At 35.8% G+C, this 27403-nt stretch overlaps 1 protein-coding gene across 3 annotated transcripts in view; it reads left to right on the forward strand.

Moving 5' to 3' along the window:
* Positions 1-27403, forward strand: part of MKLN1 (muskelin 1) — a 365725-nt gene that overhangs the window by 276270 nt on the left and 62052 nt on the right. For all 3 annotated transcript variants that reach the window (XM_053897538.1, XM_019452771.2, XM_019452770.2), the window contains 3 exons: positions 5720-5797; positions 7845-7910; positions 18176-18288. In XM_053897538.1, the coding sequence (XP_053753513.1) occupies positions 5720-5797; positions 7845-7910; positions 18176-18288 (257 nt within the window). The remainder of the gene's footprint in view (positions 1-5719; positions 5798-7844; positions 7911-18175; positions 18289-27403) is intronic.

Consider the following 27403-nt stretch of genomic DNA (forward strand, 5'->3'; position numbering starts at 1 on the left):
AACCAGCATTCCAGAGAAGAAATGAAACATAACAAGTAAACTTTAGCCACAGTAGCCCATAGGTTTTTATAGGGAGATTACATTGTTTCCTTTAAATCAAAAATAATTTTTTCAACTCTTTTAGTTTTATTCTTTTAATATTGGATTTGTTTAATATGTAGTAGAATGATTTGGTATGGCAAGTTTTATTTTCCAAAGTCTTGCTTTTTTTTCCATGTGTTATTGAATAGGTAAATTTTGCCATGTCTGTTACAGTGTTTTATCTTAGATGTAATTAAAAACAAACTGATCCGTCCTATGTCTGTTTTATATATATATATATATATATATATATATATATATATATATATATACACACACACACACACACACACACACACACATATACATATGTATACATATATATATAAATATATATATATAAAGGTATATATATATATATACACACACATATATAAAGGTGTATATATATAGGTATATATATAAAGGTATATATATAGGGGTGTGTGTGTGTGTGTGTATATATATATATATGTGTATATATATAGGTATATATATATTTTTTAGAGTCCTTGGGCATGTTATTTAACTTTTCTGAGCTTTGACTTTTTAATCTTTGCAATAATTAATAATCATCATTCCATAGGTTTATTTTAAGGAGTAAATTAGTTTAACCTTTGTGGTGTCTTGCTCACAGTTGGTACTCAGCAAAAGTCAGTTCTTTTTTCTTTGGTAAGATCTTTTTTGAAAAGCTATTTCCAGATTTGATAATGTTATATCTGAATAATTTTCTTTAGGTTTCATAATAGTCTCCACAGAAGAGTAGGAGACATCAAAGAGAATTGTTGTCTTTTAGAATAGTGAACACAAAAGGAATTCATTAGGGAGAGATGGAGACAAATTTAAAAGTTCCCCAAATAATTTTTTTTTCCAAACGTTTGCTTGACTACTCTGGGGAAAATGCTGTGACTTGTTAGGGTGCCGTTATATGCTAAGAAAATGCTTTATTGAAAGCAGGAGTTTTAGGAGCATTTTATTTTAATGTAAGATACTTAGTAACATTAAGGTGACTCAGAGAAAAAATGTCAACCGTGTGGCTAGGAAACTCTGCCTGTCCCCTGCCTTTTTTTCTATTCTAAGCTTTTATTTTTTTCTTTAATTTTTTTTAATGTTTATTTATTTTTAAGATGGGGTGGGGGGGAGGGGAGGCGCAGAGAGAGAGAAGGAGGCACAGAATCCAAAGCAGGCTCCAGGCTCAGCTGTCAGCACAGAGCCCAACATGGGGCTCGAACTCACAAACTGTGAGATTGTGACCCGACCCAAAGTCGGACACTTAACCAACTGAGACACCCAGGTGCCCCTCTAAGCGTTTATTATATACTGAGTATATCTGATGCTATGCTATTAACTGTCATTATTCATGAGAAGATTAATTTTGTTTAAGCTTAATATTTATTTTCAGAGAGAGAGAGTGTGTGCATGAGTGGGGAAAGGGCAGAGAGGGAAAGAGAGAATCCCAAACAGGCTCCGCAGTCTCAGCATGCAGCCCGAAGCGGGACTCAAACTCAAGAACCATGAGATCATGACCTGAACCAAGAATCAGACTCTTAATTGATGGAGCCACCCAGACAACCCATGGATTTAATATTTTAAATTTTGCAAGTAATATCCTCTGCAAGCCTGATTGTAAATACTTTGGGTGTATTTGGCTCTTTGTCCTTGTTAAAAACAAGCTAACATCAGTGTATAAAAGCACTGATGAAATGTGGATGTGTCTAGTGACTTGTGAAGAATAGACATTTCAGGAGTAACAAAGGCTATGAAAATGGCTTTTGTTACATTATGTTATAATAACAATATGTTACAAAGTTCTTCTGAGGTTTAGAAATAATTCCATATATTTAGTTGCTTTGTGGCTTTTCTTCTGGTAATTGTAGTACTCGATGCAAAACAGTTGGGGAAACAGTAAAGTACAAATAAAAATGCCCAAATAAAAAATCATCCTAAACCTGGAAACCAAAGAAAATCACACCTTTTCAATGTATGTCACTGTTGTATTTTTTTTCCATCTGTGTGTCTGTGTATATTTACAAATTATTTTACAAAAATTATATAACGTTGGGGGGTTTGTTCTTTTTACTTTGAAAATTACTGACAGTATTTTCTTAGGTCAGTTGTATTTGATAGAAAAAAAAAAACCAACATGAAGGTCTTGATGAGTATTTGTGTGCTTTTTAGGTTTGTAAGAGTTGGGGTGAAAGGATTGGCTGAAGAAACAATTAGAGAGCTTAATTTTACTTGCAATGTGCAGAAGGACTTTAAAGATCAGGGATGGGGTCATCCATTTGATTGGACCTGTTGATGTGATCACTGCCTTAGCAGCTCTCAGAAGAATTTTCCCCAGTGGATTTGAGTTCTCTTTCAGAATAGTGCTGCAAGGCTTAAGGAGAAAGAGGAGATGGAGACTCTTCTAAGACGAACATAAGGTGGAATCACCTGACACATGTAGTTCAGTAAATATATTGGTTGTAACGGTGGTGTAATCTTAGTGTGCCAGAATTTGGAAGGAACCACTGGCTCTATCCAGCTTTTTGAGAGAGAGAGACAGACAGACACAGCAAGAGACAGCATGAGCAGGGGAGAGACAGTATGAGAGAGAGAAAGGGAGACACAGAATCCAAAGTCAGCTCCAGACTCTGAGCTGTCAGCACAGAGCCTGATGGGAGGTTTGAACCCGTGAACCGCGAGATCATGACCTGAGCTGAAGTAAGACACTTAATCGACTGAGCCACCCATGTGCCCCACAGGCCCTATCTAACTCTTAAACACCAGTTTTAGAGATAAGGAACTTACTTATCAAAGTTGTATAACTAATTAGTATGAGAGATGTAGGTAATATGGCAGTTGGTTACTGTTAAAAATGTGAAATTTATGACTTCTCTAATTTTCTCTATTTTTGCTTTGTGTTTTTCATGTCTGCAGTTTGTCTTTCTTAGTTTTCTCCTCATCTCTGTATATTCCCATCTTTTACTTTTTTTCATTTCTCTTCAGTTAGCCATTATGTAGAATTAATATATATTTTTAAATTAATGTATATTTTTAAATCTTTATCAAATAATTTTATCTTCTGTTTCAGGTTTTGGAAAAAGGATTATGTAACTTTTATGTGTCTCACAACTTACCGTTACTAACAGAGCCCCACAACATTTTATCTGCAAAAAGATTTCCAGTCTTGTAATGGGAGAAGATTATTGGTCAGAGTAGGCTGGATGGGCAAGAATTATCAGGAAAGCCCACAGGGGAGGGACACCTGGATGGCTCAGTCCGTTTAACATCGACTTCAGCTCAGGTCATGATCTCAACAGTTGTCACAGTTGGTGGGTTCCAGCCCCACATTGGTCTCTGTGCTGACAGCTCAGAGCTTGGAGCCTGCTTGCGATTCTGTGTCTCCCTGTCCTGTCTCTCTGCTCCTCCCCCACTCACACTCTGTCTCTGTCTCTCTCTGTCTCTCAGAAATATATGACCATTAAAAAAAAACTTAAAAAAGAAAAGAAAAGCACGCAGGGGGTGGATTATGATAGAAACACTCACTAAAATAAGTCATGAATCTACTTGTTCCTCATACTTTTTTTTTTTTCCTAAGCCTATTGTGGGGCTTGAACTCACGACTTTGAGATCAAGACCTAAGCTGAGATCAAGAGTCAGAAACTTAACCGACTGAGCTACCCAGGCACCCCTTGTTCCCCTTTGACAATTAAAATATAAATGCTAATGTGTGAGTGCTATTTTAAAAAAGGGAAGATGAATATTAGAACTTTCTTTTTGCGAGAATTTTGTTGAAGACCTAAAGGCAAAGAAAAAGAACAGCTAGAGGAGTGTATATCCCAAGATGGAAGCTTTCAGTTAAAGTCATCTGAAAAGACTTGAAAGCTAAAGGGTATGGTTATAATCTTCATAATTACCCAGAAAAGAAAGAAATTAGGGAGATTTCTGTGTATTACACAGTCATGGAGAACAGACAGTTTTACTTACAAATTTACATTCAGGGACTAAATAAAGTAAAAGGGAAAACCTTTTTTCAGAGTCAAATGATAGAATTTACAATAAAGTTGTCTTTAGAATCTATTTGGATTCATGTAAAAGAAAACTCTTGTTGAAGAAAATGTAGGGATGCCTGGATGGCTCAGTCAGTTAAGCAACTCTTGATTTCAGCTCAGGTCATAATCTTATGGTCTGTGGGTTCAAGCCCCATATTGGGCTCTGGGCTGACAGTGCAGAGCCTGCTTGGGATTCTCTGTTTTTTTTCTCTCTCTCTGCCCCTCCCCAGCTTGTGCACACTCTCGCTCTTGCTCGTGCTCTCTCTCTGTCTCTCAAAAATAAGTAAACAAACATATTTTTAAAAAGGTAAGAAAATGTTATTATATGACATAACAAGAAGTCCAGAGGTAGATTTCATTGTTAGTCAATTCAGTGATGCAGTTTCTTTTTCTCTCTCTGCATTGTCATCATTAGAGAATTGACTTCATTCTCCTGCCTCCACAGATTGGCTGTAGCAGTTATGTATATTGCATACAGACAGGAAAATTTCCAGAGGAATAGAAGTAGATTTTTCTTCTCGGTATGTCTGTTTAGAAGCAAAGGGAACATTGGACACATTAGCCAGAATTGAGTTCCACACCATTCCTAAACTAATCTTTGTTGATGGGCATGGGATTAGGTTTTGATAATTATTTGGGATGAAATGGATATATATGTGGGTAGTTCAGTCTTCATAATCACTATGGCAACTAGTGTAACAACTCTTAAGAAGTAGATTAAGAATTTATCGATGAAATAATAAATTCAGAAGTAAAACAGTGAAACATAAATCTCTGTCCACCACTAAATGCTGCGTGATTTTAGTGAGGTTCCTTCATTTCTGTAAACACACATCTCCCTATGTGTAAAAATGGAGATGATAATGCCTCGTTCATAAAGTGTTTTAATTTTTTTTAATATTTGTTTATTTTTTAGAGAGAGAGAGACAGAGTGATGGCGGGGAGGGCAGAGAGAGGGGAAGACACAGATCCAAAGCAGGCTCCAGGCTCTGGCTGTCAGCACAGAGCCCGACACAGGGCTCGAACCCACGAATTGCAAGATCATGACCTGAGTCGAAGTCGGACACTTAACCGACTGAGCCACCCAGGTGCCCCTATAAAGTTGATTTTAGAATTAAATCATATTTAGTCTGTCTTAACTAAGACAGAATGAATTTTAACATTTCATAAGTATTTGGTAAATATGTAGCCCTACCATTACTGGTACTTTTACCTCTGTAGTTTTGTACTCAAAGAAAATGATGTAAAAATGGAATTTTCACTTTAAATATGAATTTTCACTTTGTTTTTCCTGAAGCTATAGGGGCCTGGACCAGAGTTGTTGCCGTGCAAAGTTTCTTCTGTAGTCTTTTCTTAGTAGCGACCAAAACAGGGAAAGCAGTAAATTGAGTATGAGCTGCCACTAAAAGAGTTTGTTTACATGGTTGTGTCAACTAGTACTGTACTATTTATATTTGAGATAACGTGAGAACCGAAGTGACACATTTTATGGAAGTGTGCTATTCTTAGTGTATTAATGACATATTCGTAATTTCCCTTAATGAAGGCTTTTTTTTTTTCACTGTAATAAAAAGCGTAAGCCGGTTAATGTAAAATTCTCTCTCATTCTTTGATATTTGCAGATGGTTTATTCAATCAGTATATCAGTCAACAAGAATATAAGCCACGATGGAGTCAAATCATTCCCAAAAGCACCAAGGGTAAGCCCTGTTTTCTAGATTGTGAGTCTTGCTGTCATGTCTCAGCTTCACTCTTCTCAAGTTATCCAATGCTTTGCTAAGGAAAAGCAGGTGTTTAAAACAAGACCTAGGTAACTTAACTAGATGAGTTAGTTTATTATATTTTTCTCTTGAATCTTTTTGTTTCACCACTAAAACAGAAGGCTGAGCGGTTTTCACACAGAATAGCCTCATAAACTGCCTTTATAGAGGTACCGTAAAATTATGGGCATATGTATTGTAATGCTAGACATGTTCCTGATAAACCTTCGATTCTGTAGAATTGCTCGCTGAAGCTAACAGGGCTTATGAGAAAAGTAGGAATGGGGCCTACCAGTGTAAATCCATGGAACATTTTAAGCGTATATTAATGAAAACTAGTGTAGTAACCCTAATAAAAATAAATACTAGTACAGTTAACTCTTCACAGGCACTTATATTGAGCATCACGGTGACTTTGGAGCCGTAAACCCTTGGACTCTTGCTTCCGTCTTTGAGCTGTTGACCCTAGAGGGTATTTATCAAAACTTTATCAAAATCTGATCCAGGACGTACTTTTCATTAATCCATTTTGTCCTACAGGGGGAAATATTTGTCACTTCTTGTTCTTGACTCCCTGCTTTGCCAGATGGTTAACATAGTGGAAAGTGTAGCAATTGGTTAGTGCAGTTACTTGCATTAAGGAAAGACGGTTCTATGGATATTTAACTTTTTCCTACAGACTTCATAAATTGCTAAACCCTTCTCTTTAATTGTGAGAAAGCTCTCCCCTGATGGTGTTAAACATTAATATACTGGGAAAAATTGCTTATGAACCTCCATAATTTCTATTATTCAGACGTTGTTTCTCCTTTATCAGTCATTTTTGAGGTAATTTTCATCAGAGAAACACGTAGCAGACAGATTTTAGTTGTGTATTGGAAAACTAATGGATTAAATATATAAAATGCAAATGTTAGTGTTTTAGTCTATTCTTGAAAATGGCAATCCTGATTGGGGGGGAAGAAGGAAGAAAAGATCAAACTTCAATATAACGAGCTGCAAAATCTTAACTAAATTGGAAAGAAGAAGGTTTACAGAGAACTTCTGAAGAAATGGTCCTTGAACATAGTAGTAATGGAATGTTTCTGTTTTGCATCTCATTTTCTTTCTGCATATGAGAACTGACATTTCAGTCTTTTTCATGGTACCCCTGTGAAATTAGTAAAATCTTGGATGGTCCCTGTTTTCCATAGGAGAAAGCTGATACAGGGAAAATTATTAACCAAAGTAATGTATTTCAATTAGGAGAGGTATAAAGAAAACCTTAGGTTTTTTGGTTTACATTAAGTAAGACATTAGAATCCTACAACCCTACTGAACCACTGAAATGAAGTTATATCTTCATTAATACAAGATTTGGTATAAAGTAAGATTTGATACAAGTTGAACAGTAGTTCTACAGAAGTTTTAAAGTTTCCTTGATTATATTTCAAACTTCCCATTAAGCTCTGTGATGGAAATAGGAATCAAAAGGAAGTAAATCTTAACACTTCTCAGTCAGTACTCAAAATATTTGGTAAACTATGCGGTAATATAAATTAATATGAAACTTGATAACATCTTGGTTTTCAGTAGCTAGCTGTATGAACTTTGAAATTCATTATACTAAGTTAGGTATGCCTGGTATAGAGACCTGAGATCTCAGTCTGTAACTGCTTTCCACCTTTACTGTGTCACTCCAGTACTTTAGAGTTTATTGTCTTATGCTTTTGTGGAATATCCTCTGTTCTTGCTGATTTATGGCACTGGTCATAAATACATTGAAAATAGTTTCCTGTTGCATTAATAGCCTGAAAGAAAGCAGGCAAAGGAGCAAGGTAATTACTATAAACACAGTTACACTCTTCTTTTGAGTCTTTTTACTGGTTCTTAATGTTGAATGAATAAATGTGTTATTTACACTACTCGTTACAGACTTACGAAGTCAGTCTAGATTTACAGTTATTCTGTGTTATTCTTTTAAAATAAAATATTGTTTCTTCTTCAGGTGATGGAGAAGATAACCGACCAGGAATGAGAGGGGGCCATCAGATGGTTATTGATGTTCAAACAGGTGAGGAATACTTGCAATGGAAAGCAAATTCATTTAAAAATTACACATTTAAAAGTATCAGGTAAGCACGAATGTACTTTTTCCCATCGATTGCAGAGGTTAAATGTTATCGACCATAACCAAGTTGCAAAGAAAATAGACATTAGCCATAGCTTTAATATAGACAAGGTAGCGACATATGAGAGAGGAGAGGCTGCTGCACAGAGAACATTAGATAAACTAAAAGAAACGTGTAGCCCTTTGTAGCTTTGTGTGTGCGTGTGTGTGATTGTATATGTTTTCGATTTTCATAGCAAACTGTTGGAGTATTTCTTCTGGCTTCTCAGTGCATTCATATTTTCATGCCATAATATGGGCATTATTGCAATAAAAGAGAATTAAGATCTTTTTTGAGAGAAAGAATATCAAGTTAAGTAGCTTAAGTGTTGGTAGACCCACTAATTGCTTAACATTGTTCACAAGCCTATAAATAATTTGTTTTAGTTATTCTTCTTCGCTGCCTTTTAAATTTTATTCTGTACCTTGGTACTGAAAATTTTCCCTAGGTTTCTACAGCCTAGGACAGCTTAGGTACCATTGTATTTAGAGGTTAATGCTAAAATTATAGTAGATTTCAAATTACCATCTGGAAAAGCAAATAATACCAAGAAGTCAGTGTAATTTTACTTTATTGTTTGGTTTTAGAAAACTTTACTTCAGGGAGTGCCAATATCGATCCACGTAATAAATTAGTTTTACTTTTGCAGTTCTGTTATTGTGTTAAGCTGATTCATAGTGCTTCAGGAATAATTTGTTGATTCATGTCATAAAACAATTAAGTACAGAAGTTATCACAGCATAGGTAATAATCTTCTAGGCATTAATGTATTTTCACAAATGTTTTATAAGTAACAAAAGAGAAATGATAATATTTCTCTTAAAATTAACTGCTAGATTTGTATAGTAACCTGTGAGCTGGTTTAGGAGTATTATTGGGGTCTCTGAAAAAGGTCCATTTCAAGGCTTAGGAACTTGTTTTCCTAATCCTAGTCTCTCTCCCCAAATCTCTTCCCTCCTACAGGTATAAGTTTGACTCAGCTGTGGAATCTTAAGTATCTTTTTTTCTACCTGAGCATCCAATAAATATACATATGCTTATTTGTTAATGAACCAGATATAACTTTTACATGTATATTCTTTTCTGCCACCATTCTCTGTCCTGTTTATGAATGGGCTTTATGGGGACCCAGGATACTCTTGAAACGATTTTTAGTATTTTTGTCTGTCTTTGTGGAGTTTACTGCGAAGATCCGTTACCATATATATATACGTATATATGTGTGTGTGTGTGTGTGTGTGTGTGTGTGTGTATCTATATATATATATACACATATATATATACATATATATACACATATACATATATATATGTATATATATATAGATATATATATCTATATATATATACATATATATATGTGTATATATATAGATATAGATATAGATATAGATATACACACACACACACACACACACACACATATGTATATTTTTTTAAATGTTTATTTATTTTTGAAAGACAGAGACAGAGTGTGAGTGGGGGAAGGGCAGAGAGAGAGGAAGACACAGAATCTGAAGAGGCTCCAGGCTGTGAGCTGTCAGCACAGAGCCCAATGTGGGGCTGGAACCCACGAACCATGAGATCATGACCTGAGCCAAAGTCGGACGTTTAACTGACTGAGCCACTCAGGCACCCCGCATTACCATATTTTTTAAGGGTTAATACTTATATTAATTTTTGACATTCTATGGTAAATACTGTTGAACTAAGTAGTCACAATTTCAAATAAAATTCATTACTTATTCTTAAGTGGTATTCGTATTTGAAATAATAGTGTTACAAAGTAAACCGTTGCCCACCCCTCCCCTCTCCTTGTATTTTTCCCAGATTATTTGTTGCTCAATCTGGGGTGTATGAAGAAGAGAGTAGTAGGTGATAAAGTCAGAGAGGTAATGAGGGGCCAGATTGTGTTCAGTCTTTTAGGCCTTTGTTGGCACTTTACCTTTATTCACAGTGAGATGGGAAGGCATTGTTGGACTTTAAGAAGTGTGATGAAATGGGGCACCTGGGTGGCTCAGTCTGCTGAACGTCCAACTTTGGCTCAGGTCATGATGTCACGGTTCGTGAGTTCGAGCCCCTCATCAGGCTCTTTGCTGTCAGGGCAGATCCTGCTTCAGATCCTCTGTCTACCTTTTTCTCTGCCCCTCCCCACTTCACGCATGCTTGTTCTCCCTCTCTCTTATCAAAAATAAAAATAAACGTTAAAAAAAAAAAAGTGTGATGAACTGACTTTACATTTTAACAAGACAAATTGGATTAAGGGCAGAAGCAGAGAGACCTTTCAGGAAGCAGTTGGCTTACTGGAGAATGATAATAGCATTGGCTTACGCCAAAGTGGTAACAGTAATGTTGAGAATTGGTGGAATTTTGGATGTATTTGAAGGTGTCAGTTGACATTATTTGCTGATGGATTGGATGTGAGGTGTGAGAGAAAGCAGTGAAGGATGACTGAAGGTTGTGACTTGAGCAATTGGAAAAATAGTGTAGCCATTCCCTAGATGAGTAAAACAAGAGGACCGATATGGTAGATTGTTCAGCAACTCAGGTTTAGGCAGGTTAAGTTTGAGATGCCAGTTAGACATCCAAGTAGGTCTGTCAAATACGTAGTTAGATATGTTAGTTTGAGGTTCAGTAGACAGGTCTGGGCAGAATAATCATTTCCCTCTGTGTATTTACACAGCACATTTTTCATACTATTATTTTTACTACGATTTCCGTATCGTTTTAGAGCTGCTTGAATGTGTGGTATGTATCCCCTGCCTCTCTATGCAGTTTCCCCATCTCTGTCCCCCAGTCTTAGTGGTCTTACTGAGAGGGGAATGGCAGATCTCTTGCCTTAGTTAATTTTATGGCCACAAAGCCTGGTCTGGAGGACATGTACACTAACTATTCATTGAATTGAATCAAAATTTTAAAATCCATTTTCCTTCAAGTAGAAAGAAAAATATTTACTTGGAAGCTATACTCTGACATTGCTGTAATCCTTGATGAGTAGATTGTGTTATAATATCATTTATTATAACAGACTAATATTTTTCTGAGGTGAATTTATGTTGTTATATTCTAATATATTTAACTTTTCTGGTGATTCTGCTTATTCTTGAACATAGACTATGCTTCCTTAAAGCTGTAGTTATCATTAGTTTAGGATCAACGTAGAAAAATTAAATGTTATGTAGAGCTTCGCATTCTTTAGGGCAACATTTGGTGCTTTCTGAATTTAATTTGGGTACAAATCAGAATCTGTGATGTTTTTGGGTTTGTTCTTTAGAAATCTTTGTATTTCTGTTATAAAACTATTAATAGCATGATTTACCAAAGTGTTTTCATATACTTTTTTATTTCATAATATATGTACCAGAGCCCTCTTATAACTGCTACCATGAGGTTGACCTTAATCATCCTCAAAGAGATTATATTTATTGCAGATCTTTGAAAGAACTTTTTCTAGTCCAGTCTTATTGACATAGCAACCAAGTATAGGCTGAGGTTTGAGTTTGTGAGAAAGGGGTGTATGTGTTGGACATACCTGGGTTTGAATCCTGACTTTTTCTTTGAACGTGAATGAGTTGTAATGATGATAAAAATAGGAATAATAAATTGTTGGGAGAATTAAATAATATATATAATGTATATATTATTTATAGAGTATGTATTTTTATGTGCAACATAGTAATATACAATATAAACTGATTGGTTCTGACAAGAGAATTCTATGCAAGTCTAGAGACCTTTCTTTTTGTTTGTGTTTTTGATAGAATCTTACAGTAGAAATATTTTAAAACAACTAAAACCTTTTGAAAAATAATTTAAAACAACTTGAAAGGCAGTCCTAAGGAAAAAAAAAAAAATAACTTACCCATAATCCCACGTTCTAACTAACCAATGTTATTTCAGTATAATTTGTTTCATCTTTTATATACATTGTCATGGATGTTTTAGAAAGGAAGGGAAATCATAAATACACTTCTAAGATTTTTAGAAAATTTAAGAATTTTGCTCATAAGGATTAAGTAGGTTTAGTAGTAAAGAATGACTTTCCCCAAATAGTTTAAAGAACCTAGAAGTTTTACGTTTATAAAGTTGATGCCAAAGTAGTAAAATGTAGTTTAGAGACACCCAGTCACTGTTTTAAGTATGCATTTTAAAGATCTCCAGGGCAAGAGGTCTTTACCTGGTGAAGATATATACAAAATTTTGTTTGTATGTACATTTTTCTGAGAGAATCCATGAATTCAGATCATCAAAAGCCTCTTTTTTTTTTTTTAAGTTTATATATTTATTTTCAGAGAAAGAGAGGGAGAGGAAATTCCAAGCAGGCTCCTCTCTGTCAGTAGAGAGACTGGCGTAGGGCTTGATCTAACGAGCCACGGCATCATGACCTGAGCCAAAATCAAGAACCAGATGCTTGACCAACTGAGCCACCCAGGTGCCCCCAGATTATCAAAAGAACCTTAACTCAAAAAGTTAAGAACACCTTCACTACAGTAAAACTTCATAAAGTTCATTTCAACTTCCTTAAAGTGGCTTGTATTTCAAAGCAATTATTGCTTCCCAGTGTTTCATGTGTCTCATTTTCTTAAATATTAAAAATATAATGGTGCCTAAATTTTCTTTTTTTTTTCCACTTTATAGTTTGTTTTTTTTTTTTCCTTTTGCTACAGCTCTAAGGATGGAGTAATTATTTAGAAAAGTACTTGATGGCATAAATTTTACTAGTTAATTTCAGAGCTTTCTACCATCCTAAGCGAATTCTATCATTTCTACTGTGGTAGAGAAGAAATATGGTATTTTGTCCTACTGTCCTATTTGTCCTATTTTGAATGTGGATGTCCGTTTTATTGACTATAATCCCTATACCTGGTACCTCTCTACTTCAGTTCTTCAACTCTGAATTATGTTTCAGCTCTGGGTAAAATAACGCAAATTTAAAGAGAGAAATGGCATGTCTGTTCTGTTTCAGTGTAGAAGTCTGAAAGACTTCTGAAGAAGTCAGATGAAAATTTAAATATCCATTGTACCAGGCAGTTCTTTGCTGTGGAACTCTCATTGAATTTTGAGAACCTGCAGTGCCGTGCCTTTTTTCCTCTCTCAGGATAGGTAGTAAGACTCAGGCAAAGTCCTGGTATTTGATATCTACAAAAGAAATTAAAGGGGTGTTGCTTGTCACTTGGTAGAGCCCTTTTGTGGAAATCTGAACCTTTGACTATTCTGTACTAATTATATGAAAGTTCGTTTGTTCTTCCTTCCCTCCCTCCCTCCCTCCCTCCCTCCCTCCCTCCCTCCCTCCCTCTCTCCCTCTTTGTCTTTCTTTCTCTCTTCCTCCCTCCACCCTTCCTTTTTTCTTTTTTCTTTTCTTTCTTTCCACAATGCTGTATATAGATTTTCCTTAAATTCCTTAAAGAAACTTTTGAAGGAAATAGGTGAATATGAGTTTTAGTTGTGAATTACAAATACATTCATTTGGCTATATTTCTTTAGCTATGTCACGAGTGTTTTTTCTTTTATACAGTTACCAGAAAAGAATTCTGGAAATCCAGCCTTTAAAAAAATTTTTTTTAATGTTTATTTATTTTTGAGAGAGAGAGAGAGAGACAGAGCCAGAGTATGAGCAGGGGAGGGGCAGAGAGAGAGAGAGGGAGACACGGAATCTGAAGCAGGCTCCAGGCTTTGAGCTGTTAGCACGGAGCCTGATACGGGGCTCGAACCCATGGACTGGACCATGAGATCATGACCTAAGCTGAAGTTGGATGCTCAACTGACTGAGCCACCCAGACACCCTGGAAATCCAGCCTTAATTAAGGATACAAAATATATTCAAATATATATACTGAAAATACAGCCTTTTAGCAGGGAAAGTGTATGTTGAATTTAACCAAAGGATCAGTCTCAAGATAGTTTTGTAATTATAGCTATAGTAAGAATATGGTTCTATTTAAAAAGGGAGGCAGATAAATCCAGTTGATAATTTGTTGGGTCATGAGAGTTCAAGGGAACGGCTAAAGAAGACAAGGTTGAAGAATATGTAAAACAGCTTTCCCCTTCTCATGTATTCCTCTCTTCAAAATTTTCAAGTTAATTTAAGGTCTTACTAACTGCATTTTCAGAAGGATTAAACTCTTGAATTAAATCCCCTGACAAGGTTTCATTTTTATCTTGACTATAAATTTGTGTTTCTTAAAGCTTTTTTTAAATTTCATTTGTTTTTCTCATTGTCTGTATTATTAATTGAACTAAGAATTAAAGTAACTTCCTTTACTATCTTGTTAGCTCTTCTCCTACCTTCTCCTTTTTGGCACATAAATTTTACTTAAGGTTGGGCCCGTGCTGTGTGAGTGTATGTGTATTCCATACAGTTTCAAAGTGGAAACATGGATCTAATTACGAAAATAGTGTGCCATCTTGTGGAGGATTTTTCAGACAGTAAAGTCAGGTTTACCCAGAAGAATTAGTAGGAGGATAGGTACTGCAGTCGGGCCCATAAGATAAAAAGCCTACCTCTTTGTGCAGAATGGTGTTAAGACACTGATGTGTTAACATTTCTACCTTATTTTTAGTGTAAATAAGATGTGTATACGAGTACTGCTAGTAGTAACTAACTATAGGGTTTATTTAGTACTGGTGCCAAAAAGATTTGTGCTTAAGAATGTGGTTGAATTTTAGTTTTTGTGGCCTCAGTAACGACAGATTGATTGATAGATCATTGATTCAGTCTCTTAGAATGAAATTGGTTTGACATCTGGAACTTAGGCCGTTATTGGTCACTTTACTTCCAATCCCTCTCTTTTGCCGGCTTCTCCTTCTTGATCAAGTCCTATCATGCTTCACGTTCAGAGTTGGCCTAGTTGCGTGTCTGCTTAGGATCTTCTGAAGCTACTGTATGGTCTGTGGAGTTGAGTTCGGAGCCTTTATGTTGTTATTTAACCCCTTCCACGATCTGGCCACTACCTGTCTTTTTAACCTTTTGTGTTCTTTTAAATCGAACAGTGCGTTTATTCATCACACAGTGTTAACCACTTTGCATGCATTATTTAATTTAATTTAATTCTCACAGTAGCTTTATAAACTAGGTGCTGTGTGCTGTTTTGGATGTAAGGAGACCGACGGTGGTAGAGCTTTAATTCTATCTCAGATCTGCCTGACTTTAGAATCCATGTGCTTTAAGATACTTCTCATGTGTTTTTCTGTCTCTGTACCTTTGTTATACTTTTTACTCTGCTTGAAAAGTCCTCCTCTCCGTTTCCCATTCTGCCACCAAAGCCATCTTCTGATGGATAGGTCACATGCCACTGCCACCATGAAACCTTTCCTGAGTCCCTTCCACCAGGTATACTCTCTTCCCTCTTTTGAACTCCCCATGGTGCTTTTTACCTTTCTTATGGCACTTAGGCTGCCCTGCGTTATGGTGACTTATGTGCCTGTTTTATATTCTTTCTTTCTTTCTTTCTTTTTTTTTTTTTTAATGTTTATTTGAGAGAGAGCACGTGCTAGTGTGAGCAGGGGGAGGGGCAGAGAGAGAGAGGGAGACAGGATCCCAAGCAAGATCCTCTGCGTGCTGGGAGAAATGGATAGCCACAATAGCCTGTGCTCCTTTAAGAAAAAAATATAGAGAAAGAGCTGCTGCTTGAGGAGGACTGTACTGCCCAGGGATGTACGTGAATTGTTACATAACCTATAAGCATGAGACTGGACCCTGTTGCGAATAATGTTTTTTCTGTTTCCTTCTCCCTACAGTTCTCTCCAGTGATTTCTATAATCTTTAAAAGTTTTTGATACCCTTTACTCATTAATTAATACTTTTGCTCGTGTTTATTTCTAGATAATATTTCATCTCTGAATGATTTAAATGATGAGATGATTTAATTAAAAATTTGTCATGCATTTCATTCAGGTATGTCAAAAGGTCCTGCTTCCATCCGACTCATTCAATTTTACTATTAAACTTCAACTGGGACTACAAAGCTTTCACAGACAAGAATGACATCTTGGATTAATTCCATTGGGATGCTTGCTCTCTGCCAGATTTTATTTTGCTCAGCTATCAATGAGGCTGTTGTGGAAATGTGGGTTTTCTTTGCTGTGAGAATTTATGCGTACAAAGAGACCTGCTTTTCAGAAAGAACATTGAGAACCCAGAGCCCAAGAGGAAGGGTTATTAAAGTTAATGAACCAGGGTAACCTTATCCAAAGGGTACCCAGAAACACTATAAAACAAAAGGTCAATTGCTATTGCTATTTTAGTTATGTATCGCCTCCCTCTCCTGGCCTCAGAATTTATCAGGGTTAATTGCATTTACAGTGAAGCCTTGGCAAATAATTTTTAAGGCAGATGAAAATTCTTTAATTTTTTTATTCCTGTAAAACTTGAAGTATCTGGGCATCACCGCATGTCATTTGGGAAACAGAATGTTACTTAACTAATGAAAATGGATTGTTGTATAGTTCTGAGATATTATTTTTTAACGGTTTAAAATAATTGCCATTATTTCACATTTGTACAGAGCCAGAGTGTTCTAGGTACTGAGTTAGACATGAAATCAGATACAATAATGCTGTTTTTATTGCATCTGTGGTACTTAGTAACCACAGAGGATTTTTTATTTTTGTGCATGTCTTAGAGGTAAAAGTGCTGTTCATGCTTGATAGCCTTCAGAATGTTTTTGTGTAGCTTACATCTGAAGAACTATACCACAACACTGAGAGTTTTGTAAGTGAAAAAACTGAGACCCAGGGAGATTATGTGGCCTGTACTTGATTTGACTACCCAGTTAGCACTAGAACTCGGTCCTGTCCCAATGGTATGTTCCTACCCAGAAGCATTGTTTTGATTTCCCTAGCTTCTTGGGGCATAGAATGGGGCATTTCACTTAGAAAATTCACTTAGGGTTTGAAATTATATGAAAATATGATAAAAATTTCTTAGACAAAAGTCTAGCTCTGTGAGTGGCAAGAATTTTCTTAATGGTGTCACAGTATTTCGAAGTGCACTTTGAATTGTAACCCTTCATGGTAGGACATAACTTAGATGCCAGCCTCCACATATGTAGGCCTAGGGCGTGTCAGTTAGGTAGTAGGTGGTTTTATAGTGTTCCTGTATGTCTTATTTAACTTTTTAAAAAAGGGGGGTACCTGGCTGGCTCAGTTGGTAGAGCATGTGACTCTTGACCTTGGGGTGGTGACTTTGAGCCCCACGTTGGCATAGAGTTTACTTAAAAAAAAGGAAAGAAATGCCATAACTTAAAAAAAATAAATAAATAAATTGGTGGGACTTGTGTAACAAGCAGACAGAGTCATTTAAAAGGGGGTTATATTTGAAGAAAAGAAAGGCACTATTATAAAGAAGGATGTGGATGGGACATGGTGTTATGTGTAAAGATTTTCACTACCCACTGGGCAAGAAATCTATTTTGTTGCAGTGCAGCAGTCCATGGGTATAATAGACATTTCAGAGTTAAAAGAAACCAAATTCTCAAGATACCTAGAATGACTTAAAGGTTGATTTCTGAGGAGTTACCCCTACCATTGTATATTTGGAAGAAATTTCCCCATTTTCCATGGGAATGCCAAGGCTGTACATCACCTTATTCTTCAGGTGTCTAACTCACAGCTAGTTTTAACCATTGTTTTTGATATTGCGATAGAGGGAAATAGTTTTAATGTGAAGGGTTGTTTGTTTGTTTTTTTCCAGAAGTCGCGAGATGTCTTTATGTTGTATTTTAGGCCATCTTTTCCCTTAGGGTTCCTTTTTTTTTTTTAAACGATGTGAAGCTGCATTGCTAAGAAACTGCCAAATGTGAACTTTCCACAGCCTAACACAGAGAGTCCTAAACTGGCTGCACATCAGATTCACCCTGGAAACTTTAAAAAATGCAGACTCTTCTTACCGACTGAAGACCTATGAAATCAGAATCTTGAGGATGTCTCTTAGTTATTTGTACTTTTATAAGTCTCTCGAAATGGTGGTCCTACAGCAGCCTTTCCATATACCCATGTTTAGGAGATACTAGTCTAGGGTATATTTTGGAATGCCATCCATTTACAAATTTCATTTTTAAGTTTATTTAGATATGCCTTAAATGATCTTAGAAACAATGGCTAGATCTGGGTGCCTTTACTTAAATTTTATCGTTAAGTTTTTTTATACATATTTTTCTAATTTTCATAGAGACCGTTTATTTGTTTGGTGGCTGGGATGGAACTCAAGATCTTGCTGACTTCTGGGCGTACAGTGTGAAGGAGAACCAGTGGACATGTATCTCTAGAGACACTGAGAAAGAGGCAAGTTCTCAGACTTTTCATCCATCTGTATTATGATAGGGGTGTGGGTGTACACTTCCTTTTCCAGATGATTTGTAGTCCTTTCTCATGTCTGTCCACAGTAGTAGCAGAAGAATTCGTGGTGAACCGGTGAACTTCTATACCTGGTTCTTCCAACTACTGGTACATGAACAAATCTATTTCATAGGGATAAATAGAAATGAGTATTGAATGTAATATAGTTTTTAACTATGTTAGCCTGGAGATGTAACTGCGTATTGATCTTTTTTCTCATGTCTCTGTCACCTCTACTCTTACTTTGAGCGTTCGTCTTATTTTAATTTCCTCTGGGAAAATATGCTTTTAATGTCCTTGCATTTTCACTATTTTGGCCCTTTATTATTTGACTATATATATCAGTTTTCACAAATGATGTATATTTTATTCTTAACTAAAATTGTATTCACGTGTGTGTTGATACATATATACATAAAGCATTTTCTTAGTGAATACGATGGCTTGGATTTACAGCTTTGGATTAAAGAAGTGCATAATTATACACTAGTATAAAGCAAATGTTAATTCATTTATTTTTTTCCAAATCTTTATAGAAATCTTTAAAATATTTATTTTTGAGAGAGAGAGACCGAGTACAAGAGGGGGAGGGGAAGGGAGAGAGGGAGACACCGAATCGGAAGCAGGCTCCAGGCCCCATGCTGTCAGCACAGAGCCTGACACAGGGCTCAAACCCACGAGCTGTGAGATCATGACCCGAGCCAAAGTCCGATGCTCAACCAACTGAGCCACCCAGGCGCCCCTAGAATTTTTTATCGTATCTTCCCATCTAAGCTGTTTCAGATTACGAGGTGACAAATAAACTTAACAAAATGGTAGGAGCTGAAAATGAAAAGAGAGGGGAAAAGACCTAATTCAAAATCCACTCCTATTAATCCAGGATGGCCATTTTAGAATGATCTGGTGCTATGCCTTTAATTCTAGGAAATTGGATTCCTGCTTACTTGGGGTGTTCATTGATTAATTTGAGTAGTTTTTATCTTTTCAAAGCTATCTTAAAATTCTGATTTCTGTTTGTTTTCCCATAAAAATATATAAAAATGGCCTTTGTCTTTCAGTATTAAAGTACTATTTTCTGAAGTCATTATTTCTATCTTCAACAAAAATAAAGAGTGATCTAAAAAAATTCCTAATTTATTTTTCTTAAACTATTTTAAATCCAAGTTGATTGCATCTGTAATTATTCTTGCAGTAGTAAGTCTAGGGTTCATCCTGAAATCCTCCTTCTTCATCATTGAATATGCCTAATTGGTGCGTAAGTTCCAAGAGTTCTAGCACCCACTATCGCATTTCACATGTCTTCCTCTCTACTCCTTTTGGCACTAATTCCAACATTATGGTTTCTTTCTTAAACTTTTGCCTCCAATAGATGAAAAGTTAATGCTGGAGAAAAGCAAGGGAAGATAAATGCAGAATCAGGAGAGTGGCTCTTTTGGCAAAAGATGGGTTAGTTCACAGGGAGCCTTAAAGGTCATATTAATGTTCTACTTTTGAAGCTGGGCATGAGTATTACTTTTATATTATTTATATATGTTATAAACAATATTTGGAATGCAATTAATAAATATTTAAAACTAATACTGGGAAAATATAGAATTTATTTTGATGAGAATACTTTGTTTCTGTTATTTTGAAGTCAGTAGAGATAAGCGATGACCCATTACTGGAGTTCAGATTTATTATAGTTTATTATTTTCTTCATATAGATGCTGAAAAACCTTTTGTTGATCTTTCTGTGAAGTAAATAGTAATGGCACATGGCTGTAGCATAAATATTCATATTCATTTCTTCCAAAATTAAACAGTTAGTATTTCATATATCTAATTTTATTTTCTGTACCAGTGGGTACAAGTTATTGTTTGATGATACCACGAGACATGTGGTTTAAAAGTATGATGTACAGTAAAGAAGCAGTATTAATTTAATTCATTTTAATTTACTTAAATATGTATCTAATAACACATTTAGGAGATTGAAAGATAATAGAATGGTTCACCTCCTAGAATAATTATTTTAAATGTTCATTTAGATATGCAAGTAAGTTTTTATAAAAGTTTAAAAAAATATATTTTTCTTTAGTTTTGCATTTCTAAAGTTTCTTTAATGTCAGGCTTTGTGGAAGACAGCTAGATTCTCCTATCTGCTTCTCTGTTTGATCTCTTGTGACATGTTGTTTTCTGTGAAATATATGAAGAATATTGGACCTCACATAGATATGTTTCTGGAAAGGAGAATAGTATTTTAATAGCCTTTTCAGATACTTACACATGGTCTTTTTTGATCTGATCTCATATCCCAGATTGACAAGTGGTTGTTTCTTAAAAGTGATTGATTGCATTATAGACTCAAACCATATTAGCTAACATTTTCTGTTACATTAAAATCCATTGTTCTATCTGCTCTTTGAGTGGATCTTTTACCCGTGCATGGTTTTTTTTACCCATGTATCAACCACTTGAAAATTACTAGTTTCCTGAGTTCTGCATATCTTCCAAATGTTGACATTTTATTATACAATACCCAAAATCCCCCATCTTTGTTAACATCCCTATCAATTTCATCAGAAAACTCTTTTAAGTATCACAAGTGGTAGATAGAAGTCAAGATCACAGTGGCAGATAAAAGTTTTAAAAAATTCTAATTTTGCTTAAAAACAAATTTAAAAATTTTAAATTTGCTTTACTTTTTTAAATAAAATTTATTGTCAAATTGTCTAACATACAGTGTGTAAAGTGTGCTCTTTACAGAGGGCGGTAGATTCCCATGGTTCGTCGCTTACATACAGCACCTAGTGCTCATCCCAGCAAGTGCCCTCCTCAGTGCCCATCACCCACTTTCCCCTCTCCCCCACGCCGTCATCAACCTTCAGCTTATTCTCTGTATTTAAGAGTCTCTTATGGTTTGCCTCCTTCCCTCTCTGTTTGTAACTATTTTTTTCCCCTTCCCTTCCCTTCCTCCATGGTCTTCTCTTAAGTTTCTCAGGATCCACATATAAGTGAAAACATATGATACCTGTTTTTCTCTGACTGACTTCACTCAACATAATACCTTCCAGCTCCATCCACGTTGCTGCAAATGGCAGGATTTCATCCTTCTCATTGCCAAGTAGTATTCCATTGTATATATAAACCACATCTTCTTTATCCATTCATTAGTTGATGGGCATTTGGCCTCTTTCCATACTTTGGCTATTGTTGAAAGTGCTGTTATAAACATTGGGGTACACGTGCCCCTATGCATCAGCATTCCTGTATCCTTTGGATAAATTCCTAGTAGTGCTATTGTTGGGTTGTAGGGTAGTTCTATTTTTAATTTTTTGAGAAACCTCCATACTGTTTTCCAGAGTGGCTGCAGCAGCTTGCATTCCCACTGACAGTGCAGGAGGGTTCCCTTTTCTCCACATCCTTGCCAGCTTCTGTTGTTTCCTAAGTTGTTAATTTTAGCCACTCTGACTGATGTGAGGTGGTATCTCAGTGTGGTTTTGATTTGTATTTCCCTGGTGATGAGTGACATTGAGCGTCTTTTCATGTGTCTGTTGGCCATCTGGATGTCTTCTTTGGAAAAGTGTCTATTCGTGTCTTCTGGCCATTTCTTCACTGGATTATTTGTTTTTCGGGTGTTGAGTTTGTTAAATTCTTTATAGATTTTGGATACCAACCCTTTATCCGATATGTCATTTGCGAATATCTTTTCCCATTCCGTCGGTTGCCTTTTAGTTTTGTTGATTGTTTCCTTTGCAGTGCAGAAGCTTTTTATCTTCAGGAGGTACCAATAGTTCATTTTTGTTTTTAATTCCCTTGCCTTTGGAGATGTGTTGAGCAAGAAATTGCTGCAGCTGAGATCGAGGTTGTTGCCTGCTTTCTCCTCCAGGGTTTTGATGGTTTCCTGTCTCACATTGAGGTCTTTCATCCATTTTGAGTTTATTTTTGTGTATGGTGTAAGAAAGTGGTCTAGTTTCATTCTTCTGCATGTTGCTGTCCAGTTCTCCCAGCACCATTTGCTAAAGAGACTGTCTTTTTTCCATTGGACACTCTTTCCTTAAATTTGCTTTTAATGGGGCCCTTGGGTAGCTCAGTCGATTAAGTGTATCCAACTCTTGATTTCAGCTCAAGTCTTCATCTCAGGATCATGAGTTCAAGCCCCATGTTGGCTCTGTGCTGGGCATGAAGCCTATTTAAAATGTTTTTAATAATAAAAGTCATTAAAATTAATTTTTAATAATTTTTAAAATTAATAATATGTATTTTTAAAAATTTTAATAAAATTTGCTTTTATCATTGGATACAAATTTTGTTTGTTTTCCTTCAAAATGACATACTTCATTTTTCAGAAAATGCCTGTCATAACCATAATGTCTGGATAACCATATTTGGATTGTTAATTTTCTTTCAAGTAAATATAGTGTTCCATGGAGAAAGCAACTAGGTCAGCTTGTAACTCAGTCACATAAGGTACATTTCCTTGAAATAACCACCGTGTGTCAGGTAGCACTGTTTTATGGTTTTCTTTTTTTTTTTAAGTATGGGTTTGTTTGGGGGCGCCTGGGTGGCGCAGTCGGTTAAGCGTCCGACTTCAGCCAGGTCACGATCTCGCGGTCCGTGAGTTCGAGCCCCGCGTCAGGCTCTGGGCTGATGGCTCGGAGCCTGGAGCCTGTTTCCGATTCTGTGTCTCCCTCTCTCTCTGCCCCTCCCCCGTTCATGCTCTGTCTCTCTCTGTCCCAAAAATAAATAAAAAAAAAAACGTTGAAAAAAAAAAAAAAAAAAAAGTATGGGTTTGTTTGTTTGTTTGTTTGTTTGTTTCTTTTTAAGTTTATTTATTTCGAGAGAGAGCAGAGGAGGGGCAGAAAGATAGGGAGAGAGAGAAAATCCCAAGCAGGCTCTGCACTGCAGCGTGGAGCCCAGCGCAGGGCTCAAAGCCACAAACCATGAGGGCCGAAATCAAGCATCAGATGCTTAACTGACTAAGCCACCCAGGTGCCCCTGTTTTATAGTTTTCTAAATCTCTTTAATGTTCATCTTAACAGAAGGCAGCTGGATTCCTATCTGCTTCTGTATCCAATCTGTGGTTATATCAGAAGTTGTGTAGCCTCTGGAAAGTTTCATGGACACTCAAAAGATAATAAGAATGAAAGGACAAAATTCTTACCCTTAGTGGTGGTATTAAACAAACAAACAAACAAACAAAAGGAAACTGTGTGGACTCCCTGAAGTATCTTGGAAACCCCAGAATGCACTGAGAACTGCTGCTTTAATTTAATCCACAGACCCTTTTTAGATATAGACACTAATCATGTAATACCTCAGTAATGTCCTTTATATGTGTCCCACTGTCACTCCCAACCCCCATCCCTGACCAAGACTCAGTTCATGATCATGCATTCATTTCAGTGTCATGTTTCTTTAGTCTCCTTTAGTCTGGAATAGTTCCTCAACCTTTCCTTATCTTTCTAGACCTTGACATTTTTGAAGAACACATAGTAATTATTTTGTAGACTGTCACTCCGTTGCTTTGTCTCTTCTTTCCTTGGGATTGGATTTAGGTTGAGCATTTTTAGCAGGAATACCATGTGGATGACATTGGGTAGCCCTTAGTATATCCTGTCAGGAGGCGCATTGTGTCAGCTTGTCTGGTACCTTTGATCACTTGTTTAAGGAGAGTGCCCTCCAGATTTTTCCCCCTCTATAATTAATATGTCATTTGTGAGGAGACATCTTGAGATTATGAAAATACCCTATTACTCATCAAACTTTCACCTTTAGCATCTATTGATGAAACTACTAAAGCTTTATCCAAAGTGATTATACCATTTTATATTTCTGCCAGAAATGTATGAAAGTTCTGGTTGCTGCCTATCTTCTTTCCCCATTGAATTGCTTTGGCGTGTTTGTCAAAAATCAATAGATCATATAAGTATATGTCTCTTTTTGAATACTCTAGCCTGCTCCGTTATCTTTTGGTCTGCTCATATACCATTATGACACTTCTTGAGGTCAGGTAATACAAGACCTCTTTATCCTTCTTTTTAAAAATTATTTTGTGGGGCACCTGGGTGGCTCAGTTGGTTAAGCATCCGACTTCGGCTCAGGTCATGATCTCATGGTTCATTAGTTTGAGTCCCACATCAGGCTCTGTGCTGACAGTTCAGAGCCTGGAGCCTGCTTCAGATTCTGCGTCTCCTTCTCTCTCTCTTCCCATCTCCTGCTCATACTGTCTCTCTCTCTCTCAAAAATAAATTAACATTAAAAAACAATAATAATTAAAAATAATAAATAAATAAACAAAAATTGTTTTGAGGAGTTCCTGGGTGGCTCAATCAGTTAAGCATCTGACTCTTGATTTCTGCTCAGGTCGTGATCTCACTGGTTCATGAGATCAAGCCTGGTGTTGGGTTCTACACTGACAGTGTGGAACCTGCTTGGGATTCTCTCTTCCCCCTCTCTCTCTGCCCCTCCCCCCTCCAAAAGAAATAAATAAACTTTAAAAAAAGAAATTATTTTGATTCTTCTAGGTCTTTTACATTTCATATAAATTTTAGAATAATATTGTCAATTTCTAAAACTGTTGGGATTATGATTGAGAATGCAATGTCTAAATCAGTTTGCTGAGAATTGATGTCTTAATAATATTAGATCTTCTAATCCTTGAACATAGTTAAATCTCCATTTATTTCAGTCTTCATTATTTGTCAGCACTCTTGGAGTTTTTAGGTTAGAGGTCTTGAATATTTTTATTAGATTGATCCCAGTGTATTTTGTTTTTTCATGCTATTGTAAATGGAGCTTAAAATTGTTTTTATCTTTTTGCTTACTGCTAATATAGAGTTATTTTTTTTAGTATTGCCTTTATATCATGACACTTCTAAATTCATTTATTATTTCTCTTTGTTGATTTCTTAAGATGTTTCAACAGTTTGTCATCTATGAATAGAGACAATTTTCTTTCTTCCTTTTTGCTCTTTTTTTTCTGTTTCTAACCTTTTTTTTTTAATGCCTTATTGCACTGATTTGGACTTCTCATATGGTGTTAAATAGAGGAAGTGAGACTAGACATCCTTATCTTATTTCAGATTCTCGCAGGACAACGTTCATTATTTCACTGTTAAGTGAAAAATTAGGGGCTTCTGGGTGGCTCAGTCAGTTGAGTGTCCAACTCTTGATTTCAGCTCAGGTGGTGATCTCACAGTCATGTGATTGAGCCCTGCCTTGGGCTCCGTGCTGGGTGTGGAGCTTGCTTGAGATTCTCTCTCTCTCTCTCTCTCTCTCTCTCTCTCTCTCTCTCTCTCTCTCTCTCTCTTGCATGCACCTGAGCGCTCACTCTTTCTAAAAAAATTTAAAAAGTGAAGAATTAGATTTAGGATTTCATGCATTCTTACCAGATTGAAGCCATTCTTTCTATTCCTAGTTTTCTATGAGTTTCCTCATAAATGTCTGTTGAATTTCATCAGATGCTTTTTCTATATAGATAAGATCATATTTTTCCCTTTAATTCTGTTAATGTGGTGAATTACCTTGATCAGTTTTCAAATGTAAAATTAACTTTGCATTCCTGAAATAAACCCCTGTTAGTTAAGGAATATCCTTTTAATATATTGCTGCATTTTATTTGATAATATTTTGTTAAAGATTAGTTTTGTGTCTGTTCATGAGTTACACTGGTTGGTGTTGCCTGTAAATTATTTTTCCTCTTTCTCCTTTGTAGTATTATTGTTAATTGGTTTTAGTGTTCTCTTATCCTCATAAAATAATTATGAATATTTTAAATATTAAAATTAATATTAAAAATAGAAATATTATTTCTTGTGTTTGATAAAATCTACCTGTATACATATCTAGGACTGGCATTTTATTTGTGGGAAGATTCTATTTAAAAAAAAAAAACCTCAATGTTTATTTATTTATTTTGAGAGAGAGCAGGGTAGGGGCAGAGGGAGAGGGAGAACAGGGAATCCCAAGCATGCTCCACACTGCCAACACAGAGCCTGATGTGGGGCTCAAACCCACAAATTGTGAGGTCATGACCCGAGCTGAAACCAAGAGTGGCTTAACGGACTGAGCCACCCAGGGGTCGCTATGGGAAGTTTTTAAATTATGAAATCAATTTTTCAGTAGATATAGTGACTTCAGATTTTCTCTTTTATCTCATGTCAATTTTGGTAAGTTTACAGTTTTTCAAGGAATATGTCCATTTTATCAACATTGTCAGATTTTACCTAGGTTTTTTCATAATGGTCCCTTATTTTCTTTTTAACTTCTAGTGAGCCTGTAAGTTATGTTCCTGCTTTCATTTCTCATATTTGGCAATTTGTGTTTTCTCTTCGTTTTTAAAAAATTAGTCTTGCTAGTGATTTATAATTCTAATCTTTAAGGAAACCAACTTTGTTAATTATCTCAATTTTTTTGTCTGTTTTCTATTCTCTTGGTTCCTATTTTTTATTTCCATTTTTCTTCATATTAAGAGTATAATTTACTCATTTTAATCGCAATTAGGCTAATTAAGCTGAAGCAAGAAGTTCTGTTACCTCCCCTAATAAAATTTCAAATTTCACATTCTAGAATATATGGCATAGATTTATTATGCATTACCCTATCTTTCTTTTTGAGATTAATTAGGGAGAAAATTCTTTCAAAAAATAATATTTCCGCCTTATCTGCTGGAGATTTTCTTTGGCAAAAATCTTTAAAAATAAGTTTTAAAATAGTATTTAGTATGAATACTAAAGTGCAGATTCAAATCAACTTAACATCTAGATTCATAACACTAATGTCAAATTATTCTTCCTGCCTAATATCTTTATTCATTTAATCTAACAGTGCTAGAATGCTCTTTTTATAATACTGCTTTTTTAATGTTCTGTCCTGCTCTAGAAACCCATGATAGTCCTTTACTGCCTGTGAGGTTATATCCAGTCTCCTCTGTCAGTCATTCACCAGGCTTCTATTTCTGCATTACTCTTCAACTCTTATTTCTGCAGTAGGAATTCTTCATCTCAGCCATAACCACACACATTGTATTCAGTCTGTTTTTGCTTTTGTTTCTCTTATCTTGTGGAAAACTAATCTA

Source organism: Panthera pardus, unplaced genomic scaffold (genome assembly GCF_024362965.1).
Source record: "Panthera pardus isolate Hobbes unplaced genomic scaffold, ASM2436296v1 HiC_scaffold_8, whole genome shotgun sequence".
Lineage (NCBI taxonomy): Eukaryota > Metazoa > Chordata > Mammalia > Carnivora > Felidae > Panthera > Panthera pardus.